At 41.8% G+C, this 26582-nt stretch overlaps 1 protein-coding gene across 1 annotated transcript in view; it reads left to right on the top strand.

Annotated features, from left to right (window-relative positions):
• Positions 1 to 26582, top strand: part of RLF (RLF zinc finger) — an 84264-nt gene that overhangs the window by 39636 nt on the left and 18046 nt on the right. Inside the window, exons 3-6 of the mRNA XM_049774611.1 lie at positions 1077 to 1158; positions 6200 to 6332; positions 15195 to 15397; positions 25700 to 25836. Coding sequence (XP_049630568.1) covers positions 1077 to 1158; positions 6200 to 6332; positions 15195 to 15397; positions 25700 to 25836 — 555 coding nt within the window. The remainder of the gene's footprint in view (positions 1 to 1076; positions 1159 to 6199; positions 6333 to 15194; positions 15398 to 25699; positions 25837 to 26582) is intronic.

Below are 26582 nucleotides of genomic sequence, written 5' to 3'. Positions count from 1 at the left end.
CAGATGGTGGTTCGAATCCCGGCATCCTATATGGTCCCCTGAGCCTGCCAGGAGCAACTTCTTTGTTTGCTTTTTGTTTTTTTGGTCAGACCTGGCAGCACTCAAGGGTTACTCCTGGCTCTATGCTCAGAAATTGCTCCTGGCAGACTCAGGGGACCATAATGGGATGCCGGGATTTGAACCACAGATCTTCTGCATGAAAGGCAAACACCTTACCTCCATGCTATCTCTCCGGCCCCATTTTTTGTTTTGTTTGTTTGTTTGTTTTTGTTTGTTTTGTTGTTTTGGTCACACCCGGCAGCGCTCAGGGGATACTCCTGGCTCTACGCTTAGAAATTGCTCCTGGCAGGCTCGGGGGACCATATGGGTTGCCGGGATTCGAACCACCAACCTTCTGCATGCAAGGCAAACGCCTTACCTCCATGCTATCTCTCCGGCTCCAAGGAACGATTTCTGAGCGAAGAGCCAGGAGTAACCCCTGAGCACTGCCAGGTGATGGTTTTTCCATTCTATTTCCTCTGCAAGTGATAAGAACCTATAGAGATGGCCATTATATATTTATCACTTTATCTAACAAACTGACAAAGATCAAAACTCCTCTGTCTTCTGGAGTAGTCAGAATATTTACTATAGAGTTTGCCTTCCTATGCCCTAATAAATGAAACTGGGAGATGATTGTTAAAACCCTCATATTCTTACTAAATATGATATGTTAAAACAATTTGAATATATATATCTTTTTTTTTAAGTTAAATAACCAATGTAAGTAAAATTGAAGAAAAATAAGAAGAATGAAATGTAAATGCAAATAGGGGGCAGAGTGGTGGCACAAGCGCACTAGTCTTGGACTGACTGCAATTTGATCCCTGGGTATCTTATATTGTCCCCCAAGCCAGGAGCTATTTTTGAGCGTACAGCCAGGAGTAACCCCTGAACGTCACCGGATGTGTCTGAAAAAAAAAAAAAAAGTAAATGTAAATAATCTAAATAAATGTAAAATATGTGTTCAGTGTTTCATGTTGTACTTTATGATTAAAATCTACATTAATTACTGACTTACATTATATGTTTTGTAGGAGTTGTTTTGAATTACTGCTCTCGGTGTCTGAAAGTGAACTGCCACGTGAAGTCTGGGTACATTTCCTTCAGTCTCTGCAGGTATGTTGATATGGGCTCAGAAGAGCTCATTAAATTATTGTATTTGCTGGCGTATAAGACGACCCTCTAATTTTGCAGTTAAAACATAGGTTTAGGCCTATATTCGCTGTATCAGACAGAACGTTCCTGTGCTACAACTGTATGTACCACAGTGAGCCAATCACAACAAGCAAAGGTTCAAAGGTTCTACTGTAATAGACTTCCTCTCTGACTCTGGCCAATCTGAGCAGGCTTTTGACAGTGTAGATTCGGTACAGAACATTATCTAATTTGCATGCATAAAAAGCCTGCTTGGATTGGCTGCGTTAGCGAGGCTGTCCAAGCAGCCTTGCAGTGATTGGTGCAGGATCGAGTTGGAAAATTCGTTTTGTGGCAGTATTCAGATAATTTTCGTTTAGCAGCATATTGAAACATTTTTCGGGATATACTCGGCGTATAAGACGACCCCAATTTTTGGTTGACTTTTTTTTTGTTTCAAAAGTCGTCTTATATGCCGGAAAATACGATACTTTTAAGAAAAGAGGAGACCTCCAAAAGAGGGATAAGTGTTAAATATTGGGTTTTCTTTTCCACTCTCTCCCCCTTTTTAAAGCTGTTACATAACCTAGAAGTCAAAGCTTTGACTATTTTAATTATTTAAATTTTTTTATTATTTTTTTATTCTTATTATTCCCCCCTTCTTATTATTTAAAGGCATTTTTAGTAGAGTACAGCGAAAGTAGTTTAGGACGATGGGTGTTAGGATAGTTTATATTATACTAGTAATTTCTATATTATATCTAGTATATATATATTATGCTATAATATTATATCTAGCAATTTCCTTCAGGATTTTTATCAAGCTTAAATAACCATGTTAGTCATAATAAATTCTATCTATTAATTTTACATACTAGATAAGTAATTTGATATGCAGATAAGTTTATCAACTTTTTAAGTAAGTAACTGAACAAATCAGAAAGTAGCAAATTGGGAAGGGAAGTGAGGGTTGTAGGAAGAGCAAACATCGCAGTGATAGGAAGTAAATTTGCCTGTTACTACTAGAATAAGCAAAGTTATTTAACAAAAAGAGAAGGGGACAGGGAGATAGCTCAAAGGGGCTGGAATGAATGTTTGGCATGCACAGGGGCCTTGGTTTGATGCCTAACACTGTATGACCTCCCAGGCACTGTCTGGTGTAGCACTGGTAATCCCTAGTACTGGTACTACTGGGAGGTCCAGTAAGTAGTAGCTATTATTTATTATCATTAACTATATTCCTAATACTGCTCTATATTACATTTTATGTTTTGTGTTTCCTTTTACCTCTGGCTTATGGATCTCACATGGCCGTGCTTAGTTTACTTCAGGCTCTGAGTTTGGGGGACCAAATATGGTATTGGGGATGGAACCCAGGTCTATTGCCTGCAAGGCAAGCACCCTACCCACCTTGTGCTAGTATTTTTACACATTTCAAAATGGTTAGCTTTAAGCTATTTCTCTTTTTTTTTTTTGGTTTTTGGGCCACACCCGTTTGACGCTCAGGGGTTACTCCTGGCTATGTGCTCAGAAATCGCCCCTGGCTTGGGGGGACCATATGGGACGCCGGGGGATCGAACCGCGGTCCGTTCCTTGGCTAGCGCTTGTAAGGCAGACACCTTACCTCTAGCGCCACCTTCCCAGCCCCTAAGCTATTTCTCAAGCCCCTTTACTTAAAGATCAAATTGAAACATTTAATTTAAATATTAAATGTTTACTTATAAACACCTGGGTCCAGAGAAACAATAAAGCGATTAAGGTCCTTGACTGACTCAAGGTTGATTCCCCAGCGCATGTGTAGTTTTCTGAGTACTGCCACAAGAAACCTAACTAAACTAGTTGGAAATGGCCCAAACATCTATGTTTTAAAATTATTTTTTAAAATATCACCATGGAGTACTTTGTTTGTTTTTGTTTTTTGTTTGTTTGTTTGTTTGGTCTTTGGATCACACCTGCTGGCCCTCAGGAGTTACTCCTGGGGCTCTGCACTCAGAAATCACTCCTGGCAGGCATGGGGCACCTTATGGGATGCCAAGATTCAAACCACCATTCGTCCTGGATTGGCTGCATGCAAGGCAAACGTCCTACTGCTGTGCTTCTCTCCACTTTCAGCATGTTTTTAACTTCGTTTGGGGACCACACCTAGTGCTATTCAGGGTTTAACTCTAGCTTTGCACTCAGGGTTCACTCCTAGCAGTGCTTAGGAGATCATATGCAGTGCTAGAGATCAAACCTGGGTCTGCTATATGCAAGTCAAGCATCTTAATTAAATCTCTCTCCAAATATTACTTTCTTTTAAATTAACTTAGCTATCATGAACATTCTGTTGATAATAAGATCACAAACATATTTTTTAGTACATATTATAATTTGATCTTTAACAAATGAAAAATTGAAGACCATGGGTCAAACCCAGCAGCAGTCACTCCGGGCGGGCTCTGTGCTCAGAAATCGCACCTGGCAGGCTCAGGGGACCATATGGGGTGCTGGAAATCAAACTTAGGTCTGTCCCAAGTTGGTCGTGTGCAAGGCAAACACTCTGCCATTGTGCTATCTCTCCAGCTCCAGAAGACTATTATTAACCCAGACAATTACCTTTTAAATTGTTCTGTATTGTGTTGATGGCATTCTTCTAATTTGTATTGGTAGAGCTCTTCTAGTTGTTGCTAATGTGGTAACCAAACAAAAAGTTTTGAACTTTTCATAGATTGTCTATTTCACTCCAAAGCAAACACCTTATGACTTTTTTTTTTTTTTTTTTTTAGTTTTTGGGTCACACCCAGCGGTGCTCAGGGGTTACTCCTGGCTGCTCAGAAATAGCTCCTGGCAGGCACGGGGGACCATATGGGACACTGGGATTCGAACCAACCACCTTTGGTCCTGGATCGGCTGCTTGCAAGGCAAACGCCGCTGTGCTATCTCTCCGGGCCCTTTTTTTAAACCTTTTTAAAGAGAAAGATGTCTGAAAGAATCAGGAACTTGATTGTGATAGAGGGCTTAGCTTGCATATGTGAGGTCTTAGATTTGATTCTACGTACCACATGGTCCCTTGAGACCATGCCAGGCTTATGCCTCAAATATATCTGGGTGTGGTTCACAAAGAAAAAGCCTGAAGGAAGATAAGTCAAGACGTAAAATAAAATTGCAATAATTAGGGGCCGGGCGGTGGCGCTAAAGGTAAGGTGCCTGCCTTGCTTGCGCTAGCCTTGGACGGACCGCGGTTCGATCCCCAGGTGTCCCATATGGTCCCCCAAGCCAGGAGCAACTTCTGAGCACATAGCCAGGAGTAACCCCTGAGCGTTACCGGGTGTGGCCCAAAAACCAAAAAAAAAGAAAAAAAATTGCAATAATTAGTTAATATTGCCATTAATGAGGCCTTGAAATTGATTCCCAGCACTGATAATACGTTTTTTTTTTTTTTTGGCCACATCCGTTTGATGCTCAGGGGTTACTCCTGGCTAAGTGCTCAGAAATTGCCCCTGGCTTGTGGGGACCGTATGGGACGCCAGGGGATAGAAGTGAGGTTCCTTGGCTAGCGCTTGCAAGGCAGACACCTTACCTCTAGCGCCACCTCGCCGGCCCCGAGAATACATTTATATTTGTTTGCTTTGGGGACATTTTGTTTGTTGGGTTTGGGGCAATACTTGTCAAAGCTCTGATATTATTCATGGCTCTGAGCTCAGGAATAACTCTTGGGGTTTGGGTACCAAATGGGATGCCAGGGACTGAACCTCGACAGGACTTGTGCAAGGCAAATGCCCTTCCCCCTATATTACTGATTCAACCTCTCAACTTTTTTTATTAATGACCATTTTGCTGTAAAAATTAAGGGGAGAAAGTGATGTGGAGGGCCCGGAGAGATAGCACAGCGGCGTTTGCCTTGCAAGCAGCCAATCCAGGACCAAAGGTGGTTGGTTTGAATCCCGGTGTCCCATATGGTCCCCTGTGCCTGCCAGGAGCTATTTCTGAGCAGACAGCCAGGAGTAACCCCTGAGCACCACCGGGTGTGGACCAAAAAACCAAAAAAAAAAAAAAAAAAGAAAAAAGAAAAAAAAAAAGAAAAAAGAAAGTGATGTGGAATTCCCCCCCCCCCCTTGTTCTTTTGGGCCACACCCAGTGGTGGTCAGGGTTTATTCCTGGCTCTGTACTCAGGAATTAGTCCTGGAAGAACAGGGGAACCATTTGGGATGCTGTGGATCAAACCTGTCTTACCCTTGTACTATTGCTCCTGTTCAATAAATACACTTTTAAAAGTATCCTTTGGTGAGTGGAAATTCTCTAGTTTGAGAAACACAAATAACACTTATGGAATTTTGTAAAGCATCTGAGAATAGGATGATAAATTCAGATATACCAAACAAGGTTAAAAGCTGGGGCAGGGGCCGGGAAGGTGGCGCTAGAGGTAAGGTGTCTGCCTTGCAAGCGCTAGCATAGGATGGACTGCGGTTTGATCCCCTGGTGTCCCATATGGTCGCCCCAAGCCAGGGGCGATTTCTGAGCGCATAGATAGAAGTAGTAACCCCTGAGCATCAAATGGGTGTGGCCCAAAAACCAAAAAAAAAAAAAAAAAAAAAAGCTGGGGCCATGGGGCTGGAGAGATGGCATGAAGATAGGGCGCGTTTGCTTGCACGCAGAAGGATGGTGGTTCAAATCCCGGCATTCCATTTGGTCCCCCGAGCTTGCCAGGAGCGATTTCTCAGCTTAGAGCTAGGAATAACCCCTGAGCGCTGCCGGGTGTGACTCAAAAACCAAAACCAAAAACAAACAAAAAAACCTGGGGCCAGAGGGCTGGAGAGATAGCACAGCGGAGGCCAAAGCAGTGGCTGACCCAGGATGTACCTGGGTTCGATGCTTGACGACCCATATGGTCCCCCCAAGCCAGAAGCAATTTCTGAGTGCATAGCCAGCGTTAACCCGAGTGTCACCGGGTGTGCCCCCCCCCCAAAAAAAAAGAAGTAAAGGTAAAAACTACATTTTATATTACTTACAATTCTGTTTTCTGGACTTGGCTGTTTTGCTTTAGGAATCACATGATGCATTATTGGAATTTGGAAATAATAACCTACAAATTTTAGTTCATGTTACCAAAGAAGGGGTATGGAAAAATCCAGTTCTTCTTAAAATTCTGTCTCAACAACCAGTAGAAACAGAAGAAGGTAAGCCTTTACATTACTATTTAGAAGGAGTGATTTCATTTCCTTTTGTTGAAATTTCTTTTTAAGAATCCTATATTATTATGAATGAAAATGAGTGTTTAACTTATTATGTACCTGCTGTTTGGGATTTTCTGTATAATATAAAGATAGGCCTTAATGATAATTTGCTTTTTCTCTAGGTCCCTTCCTCTGATAATCTTACTGTTATTTAGTTACAGTTACTAGTAGGAAGGTAGGAGATAATAAAAAAGCTAATAAATACCAAAGAGATTGATATTTAGAGGCTAGAGAGATACAGGGGGTATGCCACTTGCTTTGTACATGGCCAACTCCATTTCAATTCCTGGCACTACATGAAATTCCTTGAATACTACTAGGTGTGATCCCTAAGCACTGAGCCCAGAGTAAGTCTTGAAAACATCTAGGTTCAACCCAATCCCCCTAATACCCATGCAGATTCCTCCCCAAAACAAGGTCAATATTTTTTGTTTGAGGTTCTCTATATATAGCATCTCATATAGGTAGAAGCTAAAATAATATTTTCATTAATAAAAATTGGTAAGGGACAGCCAAATACTACCAAAAAAAATTTTAGGATTAGAATTCCAGTCCAGATAAGGTTAGTCAAAGGTGAAAAACACAAGGTTCACTACAGGCAAATCTAAACCCAAGAGGAAAAAGAGAAAATGCATTAATAACTCCCATCTAACTTCCTCAGGTGTATTAATCAAATAAATCACCCCACCCATCAGTTATATTTGCATAGAAATAAATGGAAAGAAGTATTTTACCTAACATACAATAGAATCCTAGCTCTTAACAAAGATTAATCAGTTGCCTCATCTATAAACTGATCTCATTGTTTTCTGTTCAGTAACAGAATTAGAAGCTTGAGAGGATACTTGATTTTTAACCTCCAAGAATCTCTTGAGTGCGTTTTCTTGTCAGGGTTTTGGGATGGAGGTTGTGATGGGAGTGTGCCTCCCCAGCTGTGTTCAGGACCCGGGATTTCTTTTTTTTTTTTTGGTTTTTGGGCCACACCCAGTAACGCTCAGGGGTTACTCCTGGCTATGTGCTCAGAAGTTGCTCCTGGCTTGGGGGACCATATGGGACACCGGGGGATCGAACCGCGGTCCGTCCAAGGTCCGTCCAAGGTTAGCGCAGGCAAGGCAGGCACCTTACCTTTAGCGCCACCGCCCGGCCCCAGGACCCGGGATTTCTGAATGAATGTTAGACACTACTCTTGCCTAAGAAATATGCTGGTATGTCCAGCAGTGCTAGGAGCCACCAGAACCACATCTTGTGCTGCCAGGGACCATCAGAACTATAATGGATGTGCCAGAGAGGTTGAATTCTTGAACTAAGTGGCAGGCACTCAGGTGCACCACCCTTGAAGCCATGAAATTGATTGGGGAGGGGGATTTGGGCCAGACCCAGTGTCACTCAGAGGTTACTCCTTACTCTGTGCTCAGAAGTCACTCCTGGCAGGCTTTGGGGACCTTATAGGATGCTGGGGGATCAAACCTAGGTCCATCCTGAGTTGCTCAAGGCATACATCCTACCACTCTGGCCTTTTTTACAATACAAAATAAGTGTAAGGTTTCCTATTCTTTTACCCTCCTAACCACTCCCCCCTACTTCACATACCTCAGTTTATTATTGAAGTTTACAGAAAAGTACCAGTAGTTAACACTTCTGCCCGAACTGATCAGTAGAAAGATAAAGGTTTTCAAACCTTTTCAGAGATTTGAAGGAAGAGGTCTATCCCTGACTCATAGCTCCCTCCTCTAAATTAAGCCCAGCTATTAGATCCATCTCTTGTTTTTGGTTGGTTTGGTTTGGCCTTGCTGTGAATGGAGCAGGTATGAGGCATGTACTCTATCTTTGAGTCACAACTTTGGCTTCATATAGTTTTTGTTGTTCCCCCACCTCCACCCCAGTTCATTCTTTGTATTTTCTTTTCTTTCTTTGGGGGGGGGGGGTCACACCCGGCAGCGCTCAGAGGCTACTCCTGGCTCTACACTCAGAAATCACCCCCAGCAGGCCTGGGGAACCATATGGGATGACGGGATCCATCTGCGTGCAAGGCAAACGCCTTACCACTGTGCTATCTCTCCGGCCCCACTCTTTGCTTTTTTTTTTTTTTTTTTTTTTTGCTTTTTGGGTCACACCCGGCGGTGCTCAGGGGTGACTCCTGGCTGTCTGCTCAGAAATAGCTCCTGGCAGGCACGGGGGACCATATGGGACATCGAGATTCGAACCAACCACCTTTGGTCCTAGATCGGCTGCTTGCAAGGCAAACGCCGCTGTGCTATCTCTCCGGGCCCACTCTGCATTTTTTATACTCCCTCTCTCTGAAGTCATTTTTTTTTATAATTTTTATTGTGACCAAAGTGCATTACAAATCTTTCACTGCATCATTTATGGTACATAGTGACAATGAATGAGGGGCATTCCCACCACCAGTGCTGTCCTCCCTCCATCCCTGTCCCAGCATGTATCCCATATCTCCTTCCTTTACCCCCCAGAATGCTAGTGCAACTGGTCTCCATTTTACAGCTTGTTGTAGATTGAGCATCCATTCCACTGTCATTGGAGATAAAAAGGATAAGAAAAAAGGGAGAAAAAAATTTGGTAACAACTACCAATAAAAGAAGAGAGAAAAAAGAAAGAAAAATGGAAGGAAAAAAGGAAAAAAATTGCACTCGGCAAATAAAAATAAAAATAGGGGCTAGCGAGGTGGCGCTAGAGGTAAGGTGTCAGCTTTACAAGCTCTAGACAAGGAAGGACCGCGGTTCAATCCCCCAGGGTCCCATATGGTCCCCCCAAGCCAGGAGCAATTTCTGAGCCCTTAGCCAGGTATAATCCCTGAGCATCAAGCGGTGTGGCCCCCAAAAAAACCAAAATAAAATAAAATTAAATTAAAAAATAAAGAAAAATAAATCACCAAATAAGAACCACAAGAGTCAAAAAGAAAGAGAGAAGTGGAAGAAAAAAAGAGAAGGAAAATAAAGTAAAAAACTAACAAATCAAAACAAAACAAGAAAAAGAAGAGGTGCTGGAGTGGTAGGGTTTGGCGGTCCCCCCACATTTTTTTTTGCATAGGCACAGTAAGCATTGGGGAAGAAAGGGAATTCCCGTGACCTAAGAGATTCAGGGTTTCTCCATCCTCGAAGCATATATGAAGTCATTTTTGTTAACTGTCCTGTGCCAGATAATTAATTCAGTAAAAACAAAACAAAGCAAAATTATTTTTTGCAGTGCCAAGGCAAAACTCAGGGCATCTCACATTCAAGTCAAGGACTCTGCTACATCCCTGACTAAAAATTAATTTTTAAAAATGATCTTTAGGGCTGGAATGATAGGATGGAGGAAGGGCATTTGCCTTGCATGCAGAAGGATGTTGGTTCAAATCCCGGTATCCCATATGGTCCCTCAAGCCTGCCAGAAGTAACCCCTGAGCACTGCTGGATGTGACCCAAAAACCAAAAACCAAAAAAAAAAAAAAAAAGGATCTTTAACAGGAGCAATAGCACAGTGAGTAGGCATTTGCCTTGCATGCAGCTGACCCAGTTTGATTCCCAAGTGTACTGGGAGTGATATCTGAACGAAGGGCCTGGAATAACCCCTGAGCACCACCGGGTGTGGCCCTAAAGCAAAAAAAAAAAAAAATTATGATTTAGCCTGATTGGTAATCCCAAAATTTGAGACCTTAACCTTTGAGCACAATAATTCTTCATTACTGAAAAGAGAAGTATGGTAAAAGAATAAAATGCAACAGGGATTTAAAAGGGAATAGAATATAATGCCTCTTCTAGAATTTCTGAAAATGCTTACAAATTATAGGACAAATTAACAGCATTATCTGATATTAGGCAGAATAGGGCGGCAGATTTAAGAAGAATTAGATTTCCCTTTGTGGGGGGCTGGTTGGGCCACACCTCATGGTGTTCAAGGGCTTCTCAGCTCTGCTTCGTTCACGCCCAGCAGTTTTCATGGGACCATATGCTTCTAGAAATTGAACCTGGGCTTCCCATGCAAGGTAATGCTCAGCCCTTTGAATTGTATCCTGCTCTAAGTGGATCTCTCTCTCTCTCTCTCTCTCTCTCTCTCCCCCCTCTCTCTCTCTCTCTCCCCCCCCCCTCTCTCTCTCCCTTCTCTCTCCCCTCTCTCTCCTCTCTCCCCTCTCTCTCCTCCTCTCTCTCTCTTTGGTTATTTGGGTCACACTCTAGCGCTCAGGGGTTACTCCTGGCTGTATGCTCAGAAATTGCTCCTGGAAGGGTCGGGTGACCATATGGGATGCCAGAATTCTAACCACTGTTCTTCTGCATGCAAGGCAAATGCCCTACCTCCATGCTATCTCTCTGACCCCCCCCAGTTAATTTCTTTAGGCAAGGAGTTTGCCAACAAGGATGATGTCAAACTTACCTTCATATGATATTGTTACTGAAGGTAGAAGATTATCAGTATTAGTTATTAGGATTAATAAAAAAAAGTCCAAATGAAAGTGATCTGCTTTTTGTTAATATATCTTTTTTTTTTTTTTTTTTGGGCCGGGCGGTGGCGCTGGAGGTAAGGTGCCTGCCTTGCCTGCGCTAGCCTAGGACGGACTGCGGTTCGATCCCCCGGCGTCCCATATGGTCCCCCAAAAAGCCAGGAGCAACTTCTGAGCGCATAGCCAGGAGTAACCCCTGAGCATCACAGGGTGTGGCCCAAAAACCAAAAAATAAAAAAAATAAAATATATATATATCTTTTTTTTTTTTTTTTTTTTTTTTTGGTTTTTGGGTCACACCTGGCAGTGCTCAGGAGTTACTCCTGGCTGTCTGCTCAGAAATAGCTCCTGGCAGGCACGGGGGACCATATGGGACACCGGGATTCGAACCAACCACCTTTGGTCTTGGATCGGCTGCTTGCAAGGCAAACGCCGCTGTGCTAGCCCTTGTTAATATATCTAAACCATGATTATCTATAAGAGTATCTGGAATGTGAAACAAATATACTCTTTATCTTGCTTTCCTTCTGGCTTTCACTTTCACTTGCTCCAGGAAAAATGATAGGATTGGTGTGGTAGTTCATGTCTGTCATGCTTTGGTCCTCAGATTAGTTCAATAGTTCAAAATACAAATAAAAAGATATTCCATTTCTTGGGGCTGGAGAGATAGCATGGAGGTAAGGCATTTGCCTTGCATGCAGAAGGTCAGTATTTCGAATCCCGGCGTCCCATATGGTCCCCTGAGCCTGCCAGGAGCAATTTCTGAGCATAGAGCCAGGAGTAACCGTTGAGCGCTGCCAGGTGTGACCCAAAAACTAAAAACCAAAAAATATAAAAAGATATTCTATTTCCAATATGACCTAGTGTCTTGTTTTTGTTTTTGTTTTTTGTTTATTTGTTTTTGGGTCACACCTGTTGACACTTGGGTTACTCCTGGCTTGGGGGACCACATGGGATGCTGGAGATCAAACTGCTGTCTGTCCTAGGTCAGTGTGCAAGGCAAATGCCCCACTGTTTGTGCCACTACTGTGGCCCCACAACCTAGTGTCTTTTTTGGGGGTGGCTACACCCGGCGGTGCTCAGGAGTTACTCCTGGCTATCTTCTCAGAAATAGCTCCTGGGCAGGCACAGGGGACCATATGGGACTCCGGGATTCGAACCAACCGCCTTAGGTCCTAGGTTGGCTGTTTGCAAGGCAAACACCACTGTGCTATCTCTCCGGTCCCATAACCTAGTGTCTTAAGCACAGAACTAGAAGTAGCTTCCAGCACAATTCAAGAATCCTCCCCCTGTTCTATAAAAATGAGAGGGGACATAGGTGTTGAGAACATAAATGGAATATAAATTGTTGAAGATCTATAGGAATTAATGTAACTACTTACAAACGAACAAAAAAAGCCTTTCATTAGTTCTACTCAGAATTATTTTATAGATGCAGTTACATTATTATGTTATATTGCATATATATTATCTAGTCTTGCCAACAATTAGAAACAAATTACAACTGTATCAGCCAGGGTTGACTTAAAGTATATGCAATAGAAAGCATTAGAATACTAGAATGCAATAGAATATTTTCATTTAAAAATGGTTCTGATGGGGCTGGAGCAGGTGCAAGCAGTAGGACATTTGCCTTGCTCCGTGCTAACCTAGGATAGACCACGGTTTGATCCCCATCCCTTATGGTCCCCCAAGCCAGGAGCAATTTCTGAGCGCTTAACCAGGAGTAACCTCTGAGCGTCACCAGGTGTGGCCCAAAAACAAAAAAAATAAAGTTGTGATAGTGGCCTGAGCTATATTACAGGGAAATAGTGGTCCCTTGTGCACTGCCAGTAGTAATTCCTGAGTGCAGAACTATGAGTAACCCCTGAGCATTGCCAGATGTGACTCCAAACAAACAAACAAACAAACAAAAACAGGTATTGCAGCAGTTGGGGATATAGCTCAGTGGTAGAACACTTGTAGTAATTGTATGAGACCTGAGTTCAATCCCTAGTAATCTCCCCATCCTTCAAAAAAAAAATAGTTTAGAAGCTCTAAATGTACACAGTGATGATTATAAAAGAAATGTTTTCTATACTTCAGTTGTTTCTATGAAGATAAATAGGAAACTGAAAGTGGTGTTTGCTTCTTGGGGAGGGACACCAGGCATTTGATTAAAAGTATTAAAAAGGGGCTGGAAGATAGCATGAAGGTAAGGCATTTGCCTTTCATGCAGGACGGTGGTTCGAATCCCAACATCTCATATGGTCCCCTGTGCCTGCCAGGGGCCATTTGTGAGCATGGAGCCAGGAGTAACTCCTGAGCGCTGCTGGGTGTGACCAAAAAAAAAAAAGTGTAAAAATGAAGGCAGTTTTAACTACACATCTTTTTGTGTACCTTTTGAATTTTGTGTTAGAGACAGTATTAGCTTTTTTTTGGCAGGGGGGAGAGGCGCACACCCAGTGACGCTCAGGGGTTACTCCTGGCTATGCGCTCAGAAATCGCTTCTGGCTCTAGGGACCATAAGGGACACTGGAGATTGGACCCAGGTCTGTCTTGTATCAGCCGCATGCAAGGCAAATGCCCTATTGCTGTGCTATCGGTATTAGTTTTTTTTTTAAAAAAAAAAGTGCGGTTAAGAGTGGTCACGAGGGGCCGGGTAGGTGGCGCTGGAGGTAAGGTGTCTGCCTTGCAAGCGCTAGCCAAGGAAGGACCGCGGTTCGATCCCCCGGTGTCCCATATGGTCCCCCCAAGCCAGGGGCGATTTCTGAGCACATAGCCAGGAGTAACCCCTGAGCATCAAACGGGTGTGGCCCAAAAACCAAAAAAAAAAAAAAAAAAAAAAAAAAGAGTGGTCACGAGAGATAGCTTGGACGTAGGGTGTTTGCCTTGCATGCAGAAGAACGGTGGTTCGAATCCCGGCATCCCATATGGTCCCCCAGCCTGCCAGGAGCGACTTATGAGCATAAAGCTAGGAGTAACCCCTGCGTACTGCCAATTATGACCCAAAAACCAAAATAAAGAGTGGCCAATTAAAATTTAAAAAGGCCACCATTTCTGCCTTACTATGTTCTGAAGGCCTAATATGAATATTAACTGACTTATTAGAAAAGCAAAATTTTGAATCCAGCCAGACTTATTGAATTAAGGTCTTCATTTTAAGAAAATTAAATGATGACTCAGAAGAGGCTTTAAAGTTTGAGAAACACTATTTTGGACTAACCACCTAGAACACTTTATTCACTCGTGCTTATTTTAAAATACAACATTTCTCCTTCTAATCATTAAATAATACTATGTAATGACACCACACACTTGTCCAGTAACTGCTATTAGTAAATTGAGGGCATTTCGAGAGCACCATACAAATTAAGTGTTCTTAACATTTTACTACCTAGAGCAGCATTTTCCAAAGTGTGTACTGAACCAGGAACATTATATTTTACTTCTTGCTAATAATATGTGTAAAAGGGTTCTCTGGTCAAATCAGTTTGGGAAACATTGGGTCAACTATATATGAACAGCTTTCTTTATTGCAGGACTGTTCAGAGATTTGACCAAGGAATCCTTTTTTTTTCTAGGACTATCTCTCAGGTCTTTTGGTCGGTGGAACACACTTTGAGAAATGCCTGGTTTAGAGGAAAGAACACCACTGACTTTGGAATCCTTGGCAAGTTACCTAATTTCTCTGAATATTAACTTTCCTAACTTTAAGCTGGGGATAGTAATACTTGCCTTGGTGGTGGTGTGAAGGAGAAATGAGAAGTATATTAAAAACCAGCTTAAAGCTTGCATCAGAAGTGTTCAAGAGGTGGTAGTTAAAATTATATAGGTTCTTTTTGTACATTTACTCTTTTTTTTTTTTTTTTTTGGTTTTTGGGCCACACCCGTTTGACGCTCAGGGGTTACTCCTGGCTATGTGCTCAGAAATCGCCCCTGGCTTGGGTGGACCATATGGGACGCCGGGGGATCGAACCGAGGTCCTTCCTTGGCTAGCGCTTGCAAGGCAGACACCTTACCTCCAGCGCCACCTACCCGGCCCCCACATTTACTCTTATAGTTAATTTTAATATTCCTTACTAGATCCTTATCAGAAAGCAAGGGAGGAGGTGATCAAATAATTTGTAGTAGTTTTACTAAAACATTTGGAATTCAGATACAGCTACTAAATGTGAAAATCAACAAAATTTAATTTGCCCTTTGTTATAGTGATGATTACTAATAGGGAGCAGGATAAACTTTTAAGTTAATCTCACCGGAATTTTTATTTTCCACAAACAAACCAGCTACAGAAGATACCAAATGTCCATTTTAATGACTATGAGCATGTTATTTGACATATTAAATGGTTATTTTTTTTCCTTTACTTTCTTTTCTATTTTTTAGTCAATAAACTGATTGCACAAGAAGGATCATCCTTTCTGCAAATGCGTATAAAACATCTGTTGAAATCTAACCTCATCCCTCAGGCTACAGCTTTGTCAAAACTATGTGCAGAATCTAAAGAAATTTCAAATGTGTCATCTTTTCAGCAAGCCTATATCACATGCTTATGTTCCATTCTCCCTAATGAAGAGGCAATTAAGGAGGTGAGTAAAATAGATCACTACTTAGTGGTATATGGCAAAATCAAAACCAAGACTCCTTTTTATTTCAGGCTACTGAGATAAGCTTGCATTCTAATTTTACATTTAACTATTTAATAAACTGAATGTGACCTAAACTGAATATAGGTGGATTTGGAAAGCAAGCAAAGAGTATCTAGATGGATATTCAAGTATTTGGGTAATGGTTTGCTCTGGAATCTTTAAATGTAAAGTTTTCTCTCCTTAAAGTAAATGATTTCTCTATATTTGGGAAATAAAAGAATAATATTGAATCAAGGGATTAAACTGAAAAGAATGGAACTTGACCTTTAGCTTTTAATTTACATACATATTTATTTATTTTTATTTTGGACTTGCATCCAGTAGATGTCGGGCTATTCTTAACTCTGCACTCAGAGAGTAATCATTTCTGTCGTTGCTCAGGGAACCATATGTGGTGCTGGGGAATCTGAGGTTGGCTGCATACTAGGCAAACAACTTAACTTCTGTACACAGGACTTAAAATAGCCATAAATATATTTTGAATAATGATTACATTGACTAATTGGAGACCATAGAAAATAATGAAACAATTGAGTTTTGTTTTTGTTTTTGGGTCACACTTGGCAACACTCAGGCTACTCCTGGTGGCAGGCTCGGGGGGACCATATGGGATGCCAGGATTTGAACCATCATCCTTTTGCATGCAAGGCAAACGCTCTACCTCCATGCTATCTCTCCGGTCCCAACAATTGAGAATTTAAAATATTTTTTCAGTCTGAGTGCATCCTTTATAAAATTCAGTGTACTTTTTCTTTTTCTGGTTTTTGGTTTTTGGGCCATACCCGGCGATGCTCAGGGGTTACTCCTGGCTGTCTTCTCAGAAATAGCTCCTGGCAGGCACCAGGGGGACCATATGGGACACCGGGATTCGAACCAACCACCTTAGGTCCTGGATCAGCTGCTTGGGGTTGGCTTTCCTCTAAAAGTTTCTAATGTTATATAGCGGCAAATGAGAATCCCTTGGTTATATTCCATTGTCTACCTGCCTTTAAGATCTGACATGTGATTGTCGGTTTACCTCTGCATTGAAATTACTTATTAATGGAACCGGAGCGGTGGCGCAAGCCATAAGGCATCTGCCTTGGGCACACCAGCCTAGGACAGACCGTGGTATGATTCCCCCAGTGTCTGATATGGTCCCCCAAGCCAGGAGTGATTTCTGAGCGCATAGCCAGGAGTGACCCCTGAGCATCACCAGGCTTGAAAAAATTAAATTTTGGGGCCGGGAAGGTGGCGCTAGAGTTAAGGTGTCTGCCTTGCAAGCGCTAGCGTAGGATGGACCGCGGTTCGATCCCCCGGCGTCCCATATGGTCCCCCAAGCCAGGAGCGATTTCTGAGCGCATAGCCAGGAGTAACCCCTGAGCGTCAAATGGGTGTGGCCCAAAAACCAAAAAAAAAAAAAAAGAAAAAAGAAAAAATTAAATTTTTTTCTTGGGGAGGGGGGGTTCCCACACCCGGCAGCACTCAGGGGTTACTCCTGGCTCTATGCTCAGAAATCGCTCCTGGCAAGCTCGAGGGACCATATGGGATGCCCAGATTTGAACCACCATCCTTCTGCATGCAAGGCAAGTGCCCTACCTCTATGCTATCTCTCCACCCAAGAAATTACTTATTAAATGTAGAATTTTAAATATCTGATTCTGTATATACCAATTCTCAATTTACTCTGCAAATGTAGGTTTTTAAAATTTTATTACCTTTAATATAAAACTTTTGCTACCAATAATCATTTGATCCTGTCTTTTTCATTCTCCTTAATACCTCCTGTGCATTCTCCCTTCTCATAGTTAATCATTGTCTTCCTTCTATGCAGTCTAAGTTCCTTTGCAGATCTCTCCCTTAATTGCCCCAATTTCACTAACCAGAATCTGGATTATCCTTAAATCTCTTTTTAATCTTTATCTTTACTTCAATTGGGAGAGAGGGAAGACAAACTTGAGTAGTGAAAAATTTGCCTGCTGGTTTTACTTTAGATCAGTAACACTGTATTTCTGTAGAGTAGTCACTCTCTTATTCTTGTAGATTAGAATACCTTCTACTGGGCCCGGAGAGATAGCACAGTGGTGTTTGCCTTGCAAGCAGCCGATTCAGGACCAAAGGTGGTTGGTTCGAATCCCGGTGTCCCATATGGTCCCCCGTGCCTGCCAGGAGCTATTTCTGAACACACAGCCAGGAGTAACCCCTGAGCACTGCCGGGTGTGACCCAAAAACCAAAAAAAAAAAAAAAAAAAGAATACCTTCTATCCCATTTCACTCTTTGTTGGTGAATTTTTCTGAGGAAATTGAGGCATTTGGAAGAGAATTTTCTTTTCTTTTCTTTTTTTTTTTTTTTTTTTTTTGGTTTTGGGCCACACCTGGCATTGCTCAGGGGTTACTCCTGGCTGTCTGTGATCAATAACCTTGATCACACTCTCTCTTGGTTCCTTAACTGAAATACTACGTACAGCATTTCTGTTCCTACTGCATCATCATTCTCCCCATAGCTATAATCATCTCATTAGCATTTATGTTATTATTTCTTGTTTTTTTTTTTTTTTTTTTTTTTTTTGGTTTTTGGGCCACACCCTGTGACGCTCAGGGGTTACTCCTGGCTATGCGCTCAGAAGTTGCTCCTGGCTTCTTGGGGGACCATATGGGACACCGGGGGATCGAACCGCAGTCCGTCCTAGGCTAGCGCAGGCAAGGCAGGCACCTTACCTCCAGCGCCACCGCCCGGCCCCTATTTCTTGTTTTTTTAAAAAAAATTTTAGGGCCCGAGTAGTGGTACAAGCGGTAGATGTTTGTTTTGCATGCAATGACCTAGGATGGACCGTGGTTCAATCCCCCAATGTCTCGTATGGTCCGTCAAAGCCAGGAGCAATTTCTGAGCCACATGGCCAGGAGTAATCCTTGTCATCGGTTGTGGCCCAAACTACCCCCCCCCCCAAAAAAAAAAACTACCACTCTTTTTAAGGTTTTAGGAGTCAGAGTAATAACACAGCAGGTAGAGCATTTGCCTTGCAGGCAGCAGATCCAGGTTTGACTCCAGCACCCCATATGGTCCCCCGAGCCTTCCAGGAGTAATCCTAGTGTCACTGGTGTGGCACAAAAAATAATAAAGGGAGTGGGGGGACCGGAGCCGTGGCACAGTGGTAATGTGCTAGCCTAGGACGGACCACGGTTAGATTTCCTGGAGCCCCATATGGTCCCCAAGCCACCAAGCCAGGAGCGATTTCTGAACGCATAACCAAGAGTAACCCCCCCCCCAGCATCACCAGGTGTGGCCCAAAAGCCCCCCCCCAAAAAAAAAGATAACAGGTAAGGCATTTGTTTGCCTTGCATGCTGCCGGCCGGGGAGGGACCTGATTTGATTCTCGATACTCCTATGGTCCCCCAGCCTGCCAGGGGCGATATTTTTTTTTTTGTTTTTTGTTTTGTTTTGTTTTTTGGGCCACACCCAGCATTGCTCAGGGGTTACTCCTGGCTGTCTGCTCAGAAATAGATCCTGGCAGGCACCGGGATTCGAACCAACCACCTTTGGTCCTGGATTGGCTGCTTGCAAAGCAAACACTGCTGTGCTATCTCTCCGGGCCCCAGGGGCGATTTTTGAGTGCAGTAATTCCTGAATACTGCCGGGTATAACCCAAAAATCAATAAAAGTTTTTAGAAAATAAAATAATAATTAATAAATTGGGTTTTATTACCCTTTTCAGCTATCACCTCATTTCTTTCCTGGCTTTTCAGCAAAAATTTTAAGAGGATTTGGATTACCTGTATCAAAGCAAAAATAAGTGACACAAACTTATTTTAAAAAGGAACACATGATCTCTCTCTCTCTTCCCTCTCTCCCTCTTCCCTCTCTCCCTCCCTCTATCTCCCTCCTTCCCACTGACTCTCCCTCTATCTCTTTCTCTCTCCCTCCCTTCCTCTCTCTCTCAATCTCTTCCCCTCTTTTAAAAAAGAGGAAGAAGAGAATAAAAAAAATCAATAAAAGGAACACTTAGGCGGGCCCGGAGAGATAGCACAGCGGCGTTTGCCTTGCAAGCAGCCGATCCAGGACCAAAGGTGGTTGGTTCGAATCCCGGTGTCCCATATGGTCCCCTGTGCCTGCCAGGAGCTATTTCTGAGCAGACAGCCAGGAGTAAGCCCTGAGCACCGCCGGGTGTGACCCAAAAACCAAAAAAAAAAAAAAAAAAAAAAGGAACACTTAGGCTGGGAATGTAATTCAGTGTAAGAGCTCTCTTCCTTTGCATGATTCCCAGGCAATGATGATTATAAAAGCAGAATACAGGTACATTATGGTGGCACTAGAGGTAAGGTGTCTGCCTTGCCCACGCTAGCCGAGGATGGACCTCGGTTCGATCCCCTGGCGTCCCATATGATCCCCCAAGCCAGAAGCGACTTCTGAGTGTAGAGCCAGGAGTAACCCCTGAGCGTTACCGGGTGTGGCCCAAAAACCAAAAAAAAAAAAAAAAAAGAATACAGGTACATTATAATTAATTTCCTGTTAGTGATGCTTTCTTTTGCATGTGACAGCAGTATTAAAGAGAATTTTTAGTTTGCTTTGGAAAATTACTTATAGATCACTACTATTTATTAATTGGGAGTTTAAAATAAGTGTAGAAAAGTTATACATTACTGTCTACTTCAGCTGAGCTCGAGTCAAATTAACTTGAGTAACAGCTGGGAATAAAAGTACCTGTATCTTGGCACCTGTGGGTATCCCAATAATGGGTTTGTGTAATGGGAAACCTCTGGGGGAAAAATACAGCCAGATTCATACAATTAAGTTTAATTTACAGGTTCAGCTTGAAAGCCAAAACTTCAAACCTCAAACTCAGAACTTCACAGAATGCTGGGATTCCAGTTTATAGACCTGTTATTTAGAACTGATAAAGAAGACACTGCTATTAGTTTTACCTTTGCCCATATTTTAAAGAAAGTTATTTTTGGTTTTGTTTTGTGGCCACACCGAGTGATGCTCAGGGGTGTTATTCCAGATTCTGCACTCAGGAACTACTGCCAGCAGTGTTCAGGGGATCATATGGGATGCCAAGGACCAAACCCAGGTCAATTACATTCAGGGCAAGCACCCTTCCCTCTGTGCTACCACTCTAACCTTTTTTTTTTTTTTTTTGTTTGTTTGTTTTTGGGCCACACCCTGTGACGCTCAGGGGTTACTCCTGGCTATGCGCTCAGAAGTTGCTCCTGGCTTCTTGGGGGACCATATGGGACGCCGGGGGATCGAACCTCGGTCCGTTCTAGGCTAGCGCAGGCAAGGCAGGCACCTTACCTCCAGCGCCACCGCCCGGCCCCTACCACTCTAACCTTAATGAAAGTTTAGAATGTAGCATAAACTATTGTTCAAAGTGGATGTTTCCATTACTAAAAGAGGAAATTTTCACTGAGGTCATGTTTTCCGCATACAGTATTAAGAAACAATATTTCAAAGTATTGCTTTTATTATTTTGAAAAGCAAAAGATTTGTTCTCAGAATCATTTCAGTCTTGCTCAGTGAATGAACTACATCTTCTGTATCTGTTGTGTTTACTAGAGATGGTGGCCTGAGATGCTTCTCTTGATTGGGAAAAAAAAGACAAACAGTACCTAATTTCCTCACCAGTCTAAGACTATTGGGAATTGACAGTCACCAGGTATAAATGATAAACAGAGCAAATACATGACCCTCTGGGAATTTAATTTGGGAATAGAAGGAAAAGTAAACAGTAACATAGAAATTCTAGATTGGTTTAAATACAAATCAAAGATTAAGATAACATACAAGGCCTGATTATAAAACTAAATTTAAAGTTAAAATTTGAGTGATTTTATTCATTTTATCATAAGAGAATGTGATACATACTAAAATCTATATCCTAGAGTTAGAAAAAAAAGCATTAAAAAATTTGAGGACTTGGGGGCCAGAGAGATAGTACAGTGGTAGGGCGTTTGTCTTAGATGCAGAAGGACAGTGGTTCAAATCCTGGCATCCCATATGGTCCCCCAAGCCTGCCAGAAACGATTTCTGAGCATAGAGCCAGAGTAACCCCTGAGCACAGCCAGGTGTGACCCCCCCCCATAAAAATTGAGGACTTGCATTTTTAAATATTTTTACCTTCCAGGCTGGATAACAGTGGGGGGGGGCACTTGCTTGCATGTGATCCATCTGTTTGTTTGGTTTTCTTTTTTGTTTGTTTGGTTTTGGTTTTTTGGCCATATCTGGTGACTCTTAGGGATTGCTCCTGGCTATGCACCTCAGAAGTCGCTCCTCGCTTGGGGGACCATATAGGACACCAGGGAAATCGAACCTTGGTTAGTGCTTGCAAGGCCCCATCAACCTGGTTTTAATCCCCTGCATCCCATGTTGTCCCCCTAAGCACCGCCAGAGTAATTCCTGCAGAGTACAGAGCCAGGAGTAACCCCCTGAACATCATGGATTGTCCAAAAACAATGAAAAAAAAAAGATAAATTTCTACCTTCTAAAACTGTTATTTTAAATATCTTTGAAGATTTTCCTAGAACTTACTTATGTATTTGGATTTTTTAGTCTCACTTTTGTAGTTTATTTGTAGGTATTTTGGTTTATACTGGTAGGTTCAATAAATAAGACTCATTCTTTAAAACAATTCAGTAAAATACTTCAGGGTTCTTTTAGCTACATACACAATCACAAGATTTAAATAGAAGCATCAATGACCATTTAAGAAACGTACAAGTAACCACTTGATAACACAGTGCTAATTTGTAGTATTATTGAAGTTTAAAGGAAGTTTAAAGTTTTTATTTGTTTTGATTTTTGGGTCACACCTGGCAGCACTCAGGAGTTACTCCTGGCTCTGCACTCAGATATTTTTTCTGGCAGGCTCTGGGGGACTTTATGGGATGCCAGGGATCATACTCAAGTCAGTCCTGTACAAGTCAAAACACCCTATCATCTGTGCTATTGCTCCAGCCCCAGAAGTGTTTTTTTTAATAGCCATACCGCCTCTCCTTTAAAAAAAAATCTATTTATTTTTGCCACACTTGGTAATGCTCAGGTGCTACTCCTAGCATTGATGAGGGGATGGTCAATTCTGGCACTGCTCAGGTAGTCTTATATAGTGCTAGGGATTGAACTTGGGCCTTTTACATGCAAAATATGCATTCCAAATTATTGAGATAACTCTCTAGCACCCTCCCAATTTTCTTTGTGTGTGGGGAGGGCAATGGAGGAGGTGGGAGGAGTGGCAAAACAGCCCTTTGTTGTTTGCTTTGAATCTAATAGGGATGATTGTTCCAGAGATAAACCCAAGGTTATGTGAAATGTAAACTTACCAAAGTAACTCCCAGGTTCCTTTTTTTCAGTAATGCAAGGAAGAATCTTATACAAATAACCTTAAATCCACTTTAATTTCCTTTTGAAAAAAAAATGAAATATACACTGATTTTTAAGAATTTATTAGAACAAGACTGGAGAGATTTGTCTGCAGATAGGGAGCTTTCCTTGTACATGGTAGACCCAGGTTTGAATCATGGAACCCCGTATGGTTTCCAGAGCCCTGCTAGGAGTAAGCCCTGAGTACAGCTGTGTGTCACCCCCCAAAAAAAATATTACCGTATTTTCCGGCTTATAAGACGACTTTTGAGATAAAAAAAAAAAAGTCAACCGAAAATCGGGGGTCGTCTTATACGCCGAGTATATCCCGAAAAATGTTTCAGTATGCCCCTAAACGAAAATTGTCTGAATATTGCCACAAAGCGAATTTTCCAACTCGATCCTGCACCAACCACTGTAAGGCTGCTCAGACTGCCTCTCTAACTCAGCCAATCCAAGCAGGCTTTTGATGTATGCAAATTAGACAATGTTCTGTACCGAATCTATAGTGTAAAAAGCCTGCTCAGATTGGCCATAGTCAGAGAGGAAGTCAATTACAGTAGAACCTTTGAACCTTTGCTTGTTGTGATTGGCTCACTGTGGTACATGAGCACAGGAACGTTCTGTCTGATACAGCGAATATAGGCCTAAACCTATGTTTTAACTGCAAAATTAGGGGGTTGTCTTATACGCCGGCAAATACAGTAGTGGGAACAAATTATTTACTATGTTACTCATATATTACTATGTATCTTAAACCTAATCAGGAATTGAATTGAAAGCCACTATTCTATAGAAAGCTAATTTATTCTTGACTTTCTCTCTCTCCCTCTCTTCCTCTCTTTCTCTCTCCTCTCTCTCCTTCTCTCTCTGTCTCTCTCTCTCTCTCTCTCTCTCTCTCTCTCTCTCTCTCTCTCTCTCTCTCTCACACACACACACACACACACACACACACACACACACAGCTTAGTTAAAACCAAATGTATATAGCTTAAAATAACCAAGTTAAAATCGGTTTACTAGGAGCTAGAATGACAGTATAGTGGGTAGGACTTGCACACAACTGACCCAAGCATCCCATATGGTTTCTCGACCTTTCTGGAATAGTTTCTGAGTGCAGAGCCAGGAGTAAGTCCTTAGTAGGAATCCATGCATGCATTCTACATGGATTTGATCTTGGGCCCCATATGATCCTGTGAACCCAACAGGATTGAGTGCAGAGCCAGAAATAAGCTCTAAACACAGCATGGTATAGCTCAAAAACAAAACAAAAGGGACCAATACAATAATAGATATTTGAAAAGAGTAAGAATTAGTCTTGAAATGCAAGTTTTGTGTTATATGTGTGATTGAGAAGTCCTTATGTTATTTCTCAACTTGGAGATGGTCCACTGCTAAAATTGAATTTTAGAATTCTTGGCTTTTGTTGTTGGTGGGTGTGTGTGTGTGTGTGTGTGTGTGTGTGTGTGTGTGTGTGTGTGTGTGTGTGTGTGTGTTGTAGTTTGATTTTGTTTTGGGCTCTGCATTTAGAAATTGTGTGTGTGTGTGTGTGTGTGTGTGTGTGTGTGTTGTAGTTTGATTTTGTTTTGGGCTCTGCATTTAGAAATTGACCCTGGCAGGCTCAGGGACTATGAATGATATATGGGATCGAACTTGGGTCAACCATGTAAACACCTGACCCACTGTGCATACAGCTCCAGCACCCTTTTGCCCAGTCTTGTTTCCTGAGAGTGCTATTCATATTAAATTACGGAACGGGAAAGATGTCTTCCTAAAAGTGTTTTTGAAAAATGCTATGCAAACATTTTTTCTTAATTATATGACTAAGTTATGTCATAATTTTATATTTAAGAGTTTCTCAATTGGTCTTCAGCCATTAAGTTTTTCAACTGGTAGTAAGGTCAATCCATTAATTTTTTTTCTAACTAGAATGACAGGATAAAATGTAAGAAGAAAGATGGGGGAGGGAAAGATGAGACTATTTCAGGCAAAAACATTCTGAAGTATTTTGTTTGCATTTCGTTCTGGTTATTTGGGTTATTCCCAGTGGTGCTTGAACTACTCCTGTCTCTGTGCTTAGGGCTCACTTCCAGCAGCCTCAGGGGACCCATTGCTGAAGATCAAACCTGAACCTTCCATTTGCAAAGCATAAATTTCAGCTTGTTATCTCCCAAGTCCACAATCTGAAGGTTTTTTCCCTCATAACTCATTTATATGGTCACAATGTTCATGAGTGTGTTTGTGTGTGTGTGTGTGTGTGTGTGTGTGTGTGTGTGTGTTTTGTGACACACAGCAATTCTCAGGGGTTACTCCTGGCTCTGCTCAGAAATCGCTCCTGGCAGGCCAGGAATTGAACCCAGGTCATTCTGGTCAACCGCATGCAAAGTAAATGCCCTACCGTTCTGTTATCACTGGTCCCCGAGTTCATGATTAGTTTTTTAAAAAATATATAAAAATTTAGTTTTTTTAAATAATAAAAGTGCGATAGAACTTCCTGTGCTACCTATCCTCTCCTGTGTTTAACTGAATTAATATTCCAGAAGTCATAGCCTTTAGTTAATAGCAAAAAATTATGTTCTCTAAATCTTGTCTTAAGTAGTTATCAGAAACAGAAAATGCGGGGGCCAGAGTGATAGCACAGTGGTAGGGCGTTTGCCTTGCACGCGGCCAACCCCGGATGGACTCTGGTTTGATTCCCGGCATCCCTTGTGGTCCCCCGAGCCTGCCAGGAGTAATTTCTGAGCTCAGAGCCAGGAGTAACCCTGAGCGACACCAGGTGTGACTCAAAACAGAAAAAAGAAAAAAAAAAAAAAAAGAAAGAAAAAAGGCATAAAATGTTATAAATAGTAATATATAACAACGTTTACAAGAAAGTTTCGTTGTGATTTAGTCATATCATTTTTTTATAGATTGCAATGGTCGACTGCAAGGAAGTACTAGACATCATCTGTAATCTGGAATCTGAGGGTCAGGATAACACAGCATTTGTTCTTTGTACGACTTACCTGACCCAGCAGCTACAAACTGCAAGTGTGTATTATTCTTGGTAAGTGTGTTTAGTCATTGCCTTTATTAGAACATAGTGTAGAATTTAGTTTATGTAAACAATAAATCTGTTTCTAATTTAAAGTTTAAGCAAAAAGTTTCAACAGATAAGTTACGTAAAAACATAAAACTTGTTTACACGCTAAACCATTTGATTAAATTTTTTTTTTCTTTACAAGAAGGATCACAAATAAAGGATAGAAAGTTTAGGGGCTGAACAGTAGCACAGCAGGTAGGCCGATTGCCTTGTATGAGGCTGATCCAAATTCACTCCCAGACATATCATATCGTATCCTAAGCCTTCCAGGAGTGATTTCTGAGCACAGAGCCAGGACTAAAACCCTGAATGCCACTGGTGCCTCAAAGCCTTAAAAAAAAGTTTAAACTCCTAGTTTCCTATAGAGATTATCTATTAACTTGATATGTGTATTCATCTTTTAAGATAAAATATAGTAATACGAAATAAATTGCCATTAAATTTTTCTTTATCTTTATTATGTCTTTGGCAGACACTTTCCCCTCTTACTTAAAAACACACCTATGAAATGTATCAAAATACCTAGCTAACTTTCTAGGTCGGACTTGTACTAGAGGAGGAAATACACCTGAATTTCTTTTGCTTGTTATTATATAATAGAATTGCATTATTTTATTTTGGTTTTGTTTGGGGCTTCCTCCTGATTCTGTGCTTAGGGAATTATTTGGGGTGCCAGGGATCAAACTGGGTTTGGGTGCTTGCCCGTTACA

This window comes from Suncus etruscus, chromosome 6 (assembly GCF_024139225.1).
Source record: "Suncus etruscus isolate mSunEtr1 chromosome 6, mSunEtr1.pri.cur, whole genome shotgun sequence".
Lineage (NCBI taxonomy): Eukaryota > Metazoa > Chordata > Mammalia > Eulipotyphla > Soricidae > Suncus > Suncus etruscus.
This window is presented reverse-complemented; position numbering and strand designations above follow the sequence as displayed.